This window comes from Scylla paramamosain, chromosome 7 (assembly GCF_035594125.1).
Source record: "Scylla paramamosain isolate STU-SP2022 chromosome 7, ASM3559412v1, whole genome shotgun sequence".
Classification (NCBI taxonomy): Eukaryota; Metazoa; Arthropoda; class Malacostraca; order Decapoda; family Portunidae; genus Scylla; species Scylla paramamosain.
The window spans coordinates 27,253,116-27,260,615 of record NC_087157.1 but is presented as its reverse complement, the minus strand read 5'-3'; the positions used below and the strand labels follow the sequence as shown (position 1 = coordinate 27,260,615).

Genomic DNA, 7,500 nt, shown 5'->3' with positions numbered 1-7,500 from the left:
GTCCAGCAAATCTTCGTTTCATCGGAGGAGTTTTGTAATATTTTTTCCAAAGTAAATATTTCCTTCCTCCCCGATAGTCAGGTAAGTTGATATCCCCACGCGTCTTCAATTGACAGGTGCACTTAATTGGACAGGTGTGGAAGACGCCACCTGGAGAGAATCATTGGCGTGGGATTTGGAGAGTTAGAGAGGAAGAGGGAGGGAGAGGAAGGGAGAGGGAAAGATGACAGGAGAAGGGACAGGAGATAATGAAAGAGAGAGAGAGAGAGAGAGAGAGAGAGAGAGAGAGAGAGAGAGAGAGAGAGAGAGAGAGAGAGAGAGAGAGAGAGAGAGAGAGAGAGAGAGAGAGAGAGGTCAAAAATGCTCACTTTCGTCATAACATATTTTTATTTTTGTCACACTACTTCTGCGCATGAGTGCTTGTAGATGGTACTATTGTGGTCACGTGATCTAAGTTCTCGAGTTTGCTGAATCTTCTCGCCGGTGGCGGAGGTTGACGCACATCCTGCTCCCTCTTCTTGCGTCACGCTTGTCCGACCACTTTTAAACTTCTCGATCCTCTCATACACACCTCCACGCGGGGGTGCGCTGTCTCCGCATTGTGCTAAAAGTCTCCGATGAATTTCAGCCTCTGACACCTGCCGACCAGAGAAGGCGGATCACTGCTCTTTGTTCTTCCTTGGTGCACATTGCTAGCGGAGTGGCCATGTTTATACTGTAAAGACAAAGAAAATAGCTCAGACTTCGATCACGTGTTTACAATACGAATGATTATATACAAGCATTTAAGAATAAAATCAATGGTAATAGTAATAAGAAGAGCTAGTCAAGGAGTGTGCGTGTTGTTGTGTTTGTTGCGGCGCGGCTGACGGTACACGTCCTGGCGACACTTGTGCAGCAGCGCGTCGTGCGGGTCGCTCAGGGACTCGAGGCGCAGGAAGGCGCGGCGCCAGGTGTCGTAGTCGGGCTCCGCGGCGTAATCCAGGCCGCGCGCGTACTGCAGGAAGTCGGCGAAGACACGCGGGCAGCTGCTGAAGACAGCGCGGGTGCGGCTCTCCTTGATGCGCGCCGCTTCGGGGTGCGTAGGGCGCCGCCTGGACGAGAAGACCCACGGCAGGTGCCCCTTGAGCAGCGCGCCCGCCACGTAGGCCAGGGACTCCAGGTCGTCGCGGCGGGACTGCAGCAACTGGCGGTGGCTGCGCACACTCAGGTACTGGAAGGTGCCCTTGGGCCGCACGCCCTCCTGCAGGGGCACGTGGCCGCCCCGAGGCGCGCGGAACCGCTCCGCCAGCCCGAAGTCCACCAGGTAGAGGCGGTGTGCGTCGTGCGGATCAGCGGGGTCGCCGTGCACGATGTTGCTCGCCTTGACGTCCCGGTGCACGAAGCCGCGACCGTGCAGCTCCCCGAGCAGTGCCAGCACGCCCGCCACCAGCACGCCCACGGCCGCCAGGCTGCCGTTGACGCCCCGCAAGCTGGCGCCCTTCGCCTCCATGGCCAGCACGCTGTGGTTTCCGAGGCGCCACCACTCCAGGGGGGCGGGCGCTACTCCCCCCACGCCGCCCACCACCGACAGCACCTCCAGCTCCCTCAGCAGCGCGTTCCTGCCGCCCCGCTCCACCTTGAGGGCGCAGTGGTAGCCGGTGTGCAAGCCCAGGGCGCGGTACACGGAGCCGAAGCCGCCCTGCCCCAGCCTGGCCTCGATAAGGAAACGCCCGCCCACCACCTGCCCTGCCGTCAGGTTCACATGTCCAGACACGTTCATGCCGCGTGCCAACGATTCGGGAACTTTTTAAATGAGAGAGAGAGAGAGAGAGAGAGAGAGAGAGAGAGAGAGAGAGAGAGAGAGAGAGAGAGAGAGAGAGAGAGAACTTAAGCTGTAAGTGACAAAGGAACATGAGTGAGACAAAATACTCATGGTAAATATAACGCAAGGATAAGACACAGACGAGAGAGGAGAGAAAGAAGGTTTGAAAGAGAAGCGAACGGAGTGGAGGGCAGGGGAAGGGAAGGGAAGGGAAGAAGAGTCCGCGGTGGAGGGGAAGGGAAGGAAAATATGGTAGGTAAGATTGGAAGTTTTCCGGACGTCTTATTTTGGGTTCCATTGTCCAGCGGCAACCAGTGTTTGGCTTCCTTTGTTCCTGCCTCAAGTTGCGTGCCCCTCGTCTCTCTCTCTCTCTCTCTCTCTCTCTCTCTCTCTCTCTCTCTCTCTCTCTCTCTCTCTCTCTCTCTCTCTCTCTCTCTCTCTCTCTCTCTCTCTCTCTCTCTCTCTCTCTCTCTCTCTCTCTCTCTCTCTCTCTCTCTCTCTCCATGTGTGTGTGTATGTGTCTGACATTCGATGATGAAGCAATATTCTTTTCAAGGTAAACTCTCTCTCTCTCTCTCTCTCTCTCTCTCTCTCTCTCTCTCTCTCTCTCTCTCTCTCTCTCTCTCTCTCTCTCTCTCTCTCTCTCTCTCTCTCTCTCTCTCTCTCTCTCTCTCTCTCTCTCTCTCTCTCTCTCTCTCTCTCTCTCTCTCTCTCTCTTACGAGTATACAAATTTACCTAAACTTACGGAGTTGCTGTACGTATATGTTGCATATTCATTACAACAATTGAAGCTAAAGAAGTCACTGCTAATGCCTTCTATCAGAAAGCCCGTCTCTGTTCTGTCTGTAGCAACCACACGTTCACTCGAGCCTTGAAGTGCTGTCTGAATCAGTCCTCAACACTTGGCTTCACGGCAACAAGTCATCAGCCGATGTACGTATTGAGGAACTGTCTTTGTTGGTGCCACATTCTGCACCTGAGCTGCAGCTGCTCCCCAGGGGCATGGATGACGCCCCTGGTGGTGACCTCGGCCTGTCGGAGAGCCTGCAGGTGAGCCACCCGCTGCTGCTGCACCTTGAACATGACGGTGAGGGCCACCACGTCCCGCCGGTGCTGGAGGGTGTGCAGTGCAGGCTGAAGGCTGAACTCACTGTCCCTGATGTGCCTTGCTACCCGGTCCTGCACCTTGTCCAAGAGAGCGAGGTGTTTGGTGGCCGCGATGCCCCAGGCCAGGCAGTCGTATTCCAAGGAGGAGCGGACCTGCGCCTTGTAGAGCAACTCCAGTTCTTTGGCGTCTAGGAGGCACGAGATTCTCCTCAGGGATGCCAGCTTCCCCGGGGCCTCTCTGGCGAGTCGCTCCACGTTGGTCCTGAAGGTTAACTTACGGTTGTAAGTCACCCCCAGCATCTCCAGCTCATCCAGCGGCGTGTGTCTCCCCGTTGAAGGTGAGGCGCAGGACTTCACTCGTCCTAATGACGCCGAGCAGCTGGGATTTTTGAGCTGCAAACTTAACTTGCTTGCCGCTTCCTTCCCAGGCTGCAGTGTGCCTCAGAGTCATGTCAGGGGTGTCTGTGGCTTCTTCCTGCAGTCCGTAGCTGCGGGTGTGTTATCTCTCTCTCTCTCTCTCTCTCTCTCTCTCTCTCTCTCTCTCTCTCTCTCTCTCTCTCTCTCTCTCTCTCTCTCTCTCTCTCTCTCTCTCTCTCTCTCTCGTTATATATTTATCTGTTTGTGATCTTTAGAGAGAGAGAGAGAGAGAGAGAGAGAGAGAGAGAGAGAGAGAGAGAGAGAGAGAGAGAGAGAGAGAGTTTACCTTGAAAAGAATATTGCTTAATCATCGAGTGTCAGACACACACACACACACACACACACACACACACACACACACACACACACGTGCAGAGAGAGAGAGAGAGAGAGAGAGAGAGAGAGAGAGAGAGAGAGAGAGAGAGAGAGAGAGAGAGAGAGAAAAGCTAATTGCATTAAATCTCCTCCTCCTCCTCCTCCTCCTGCTCCTCCTCCTCCTCCTTCTCCTCCTCCTCCTCCTCCTCCTCCTCCTCCTCCTCCTCCTCCTCCTCCTCCTCCTCCTCCTCCTCCTCCTCCTCCTCCTCCTCCTCCTGCCACACACGAAGCTGGAACGCCTTATGAAGACAGGCTGCAACACCACACACGCTGCTCCTGGAGGACGGAAGGTCGACAGAAATACATTGCAGGTTTAGGGAAGACTCACGAAACACGTCTACCTTAATTTCCCGCGACGCCCGAGGACACCATTATGCACTCAACCCATTACTGTTTGATTGTTGTTGTTGTTGTTGTTGTTATTTTTATACTTTTTTTTTTTTTGTATTTTATTTGGGTGGCTAATGTCTTTGTTGGTAGTGTAAAAAGCAGCGGGTGTAGTGTTGTTGTTGTTGTTGTTGTTGTTGTTGTTGTTCGTTCGTTCGTTCGTTCGTTCGTTGTTCTTCGTCGTCGTCGTCGTCTTCGTTCGTTCGTTCGTTCTTCTTCTTCTTCTTCTTCTTCTTCTTCTTCTTCTTCTTCTTCTTCTTCTTCTTCTTCTTCTTCTTCTTCTTCTTCTTCTTCTTCTTCTTCTTCTTCTTCTTCTTCTTCTTCTTCTTCTTCTTCTTCTTCTTCTTCTTCTTCTTCTTCTTCTTCTTCTTCTTCTTCTTCTTCTTCTTCTTCTTCTTCTTCTTCTTCTTCTTCTTCTTCTTCTTCTTCTTCTTCTTCTTCTTCTTCTTCTTCTTCTTCTTCTTCTTCTTCTTCTTCTTCTTCTTCTTCTTCTTCTTCTTCTTCTTCTTCTTCTTCTTCTTCTTCTTCTTCTTCTTCTTCTTCTTCTTCTTCTTCTTCTTCTTCTTCTTCTTCTTCTTCTTCTTCTTCTTCTTCTTCTTCTTCTTCTTCTTCTTCTTCTTCTTCTTCTTCTTCTTCTTCTTCTTCTTCTTCTTCTTCTTCTTCTTCTTCTTCTTCTTCTTCTTCTTCTTCTTCTTCTTCTTCTTCTTCTTCTTCTTCTTCTTCTTCTTCTTCTTCTTCTTCTTCTTCTTCTTCTTCTTCTTCTTCTTCTTCTTCTTCTTCTTCTTCTTCTTCTTCTTCTTCTTCTTCTTCTTCTTCTTCTTCTTCTTCTTCTTCTTCTTCTTCTTCTTCTTCTTCTTCTTCTTCTTCTTCTTCTTCTTCTTCTTCTTCTTCTTCTTCTTCTTCTTCTTCTTCTTCTTCTTCTTCTTCTTCTTCTTCTTCTTCTTCTTCTTCCGTCCTCCTTCAACTCTTCTTTATGAATTACGATTATAAGTTGATATATGCAAGTAGCTATGTCTTATGCACGTACTACCACGTGTAGGCCTGATGGTTTCTTGCTGCCTCTCTTATTACCTTATATTTCCATGTTCTTACGTTCATTCTCCTTGCAGGTAACTCCCACCCCACCTCACCTTACGCCTTCTATCTCTCCTTCCCATCGCCTTCCGGAGCTCACATACATCTGCCGCCTTGCAGTGAATATCTTGTTTTATTTCTTACCTGTCCTCGCTGTAGTTTCCGTTGCTGTGTGAAATTCTACGGTGTTGTGAAGGAATATCTCTTGGTGATGTTTTGTACCATTGAGAAAAGTTTAATCTGGTATCAGCCTGAGTGATGAAACGCAGAAGTCTCTTTTTCTTTTTTCTTTTTTTTTTTTTTTACATGAAGATTAACACTTTTCTACGCTGTCAAAATAGTTCACCTGTTTTCTGTGCTTTTTTGTTATTGGTTATGTTAGGTTAAGTTAGGTTGTGGTGAGCGAAGAGTAAAATAAAGTAGGGAGATGTACAGTGCAAGTAAACGTCTAAGCGATATTCAGTTATTATTGTTGAGAGAGAGAGAGAGAGAGAGAGAGAGAGAGAGAGAGAGAGAGAGAGAGAGAGAGAGAGAGAGAGAGAGAGAGAGAGAATTAGGAAAAGGAATCGTGTTTGTAGCCTTCTGTGTAAAGATAATAAATGTTACGTGTTAATTAGTGCTGTACGAGGTTAAACTATTTATTTGTTTAATTTATCTTTATTTTACTTATTCATTTATTTGTTTGCATATAATGAACAAACAAACACCAATGCACGTAAAACAAGCAAGATATGAAAGCAGGTAAAATAAACGTGAATGATGCAAAGGGAAGAGAAAAAGGAGAGGAGAGAGGAGAGGGGAGAGGGAGGGGAACAGAGGAGAGGACAGGAGAGGGAAGGGGAGTCTCAGAGGGGAAGAATGCCAGACAGGAAGGAAGCAGGAAATAGAGATGTGAGAACGAACACAATAACTAAAAAAGAAATAGTGTGTTTGTTTATTTACTTATTTATTTATTTATTCATTTGTTTATTTATTTATTTGTTTATTTTTCTAACAGTTGGCCAGTCTCCTAACCTAACCTAATTGAATATAACCTAACATAAATAATCAGGAAATATCTATAAAGCAATAATATTTTGATAACTGATGTTTCTGTATGCCTTTGTTTCTATATTTTCCTCTTCCTCCTCCTCCTCCTCCTCCTCCTCCTCCTCCTCCTCCTCCTCCTCCTCTTCCTCCTTCTCCTTCTCACCTTGTTTTCTCTAGTCTTTCCTTCTCTTTTCTCCTCTCTTCTCTCCCCGTCTTTTCCAACACAACCAGTAGTTCCCTTCTTCACAAGAGAGAGAGAGAGAGAGAGAGAGAGAGAGAGAGAGAGAGAGAGAGAGAGAGAGAGAGAGAGAGAGAGAGTTGCTTCCCTCTCCCTCGCTCCCTTTAAGAGGATTTGCAGTATCTTGAAGTAGTGAGGTGCCGCGGAGAGGACAGCTGTGACCACGGCTATTCTGAGAGAGAGAGAGAGAGAGAGAGAGAGAGAGAGAGAGAGAGAGAGAGAGAGAGAGAGAGAAATGGGATTAATTCAAACGTTCCATATTGTGTGTGTGTGTGTGTGTGTGTGTGTGTGTGTGTGTGTGTGTGTGTGTGTGTGTGTGTGTGTGTGTGTGTGCAATTACTCTCGTTATTGTTATGTGTGTTATAAAAAAAGGAGAGAGCGGCATTTTATTTGTTTTTGTTTTTTTTCTATCTTTGCAGTGGAAAACAATTTAGTAACGATTCCCACGAGTTAATAATGGTGTGTGTGTGTGTGTGTGTGTGTGTGTGTGTGTGTGTGTGTGTGTGTGTGTGTGTGTCAGCTGTTGTCGTTGTCGTCGTCGTCGTCGTTGTTGTTGTTGTTGTTGTTGTCGTTGTTGTTGTTACTGTTGTGTCATTGTTTGGTGTTGTAATATTCGTAGTTACTGCCGCTGCTGATTGTTTGTATGTTTGTTTATTTGTTTGTATGCCTAACGTATTGTTTATTTATTTGATTACGTCTGCGTGTTTGTAGAGCCAATCACTCTCATCCGTGTTCGTTTCCAACTCTCTCTCTCTCTCTCTCTCTCTCTCTCTCTCTCTCTCTCTCTCTCTCTCTCTCTCTCTCTCTCTCTCTCTCTCTCTCTCTCTCTCTCTCTCTCCTTTTATAAAACTTTTATTGGTTATACCTTTGTCCTTTTGTGTGCTATGGATTCTCTCTCTCTCTCTCTCTCTCTCTCTCTCTCTCTCTCTCTCTCTCTCTCTCTCTCTCTCTCTCTCTCTCTCTCTCTCTCTCTCTCTCTCTCTCTCTCTCTCTCTCAGAACTTTTATCATTTATATCTGTAAATGGATGAACTGCCGACCCTTCGCTGTCCCCTCCCGCCCTTCCCTT

At 47.7% G+C, this 7,500-nt stretch overlaps 1 protein-coding gene across 1 annotated transcript; it reads right to left on the bottom strand.

Annotated features, from left to right (window-relative positions):
* Nucleotides 1-784: 784 nt before the first annotated feature.
* On the bottom strand, nucleotides 785-1,820 carry LOC135101839 (casein kinase I-like). Its single transcript, XM_064006126.1, has one exon. It carries the CDS (start codon nucleotides 1,760-1,762, stop codon nucleotides 827-829), a length of 936 nt encoding a protein of 311 aa, XP_063862196.1. The 5' UTR covers nucleotides 1,763-1,820; the 3' UTR covers nucleotides 785-826.
* Between the last annotated feature and the right edge of the window lie 5,680 nt (nucleotides 1,821-7,500).

Coding starts and splice junctions, on each gene's coding strand:
- LOC135101839 (XM_064006126.1), bottom strand. CDS start 1,762: ATGAACGTGTCTGGACATGTGAACCTGACGGCAGGGCAGGTGGTGGGC.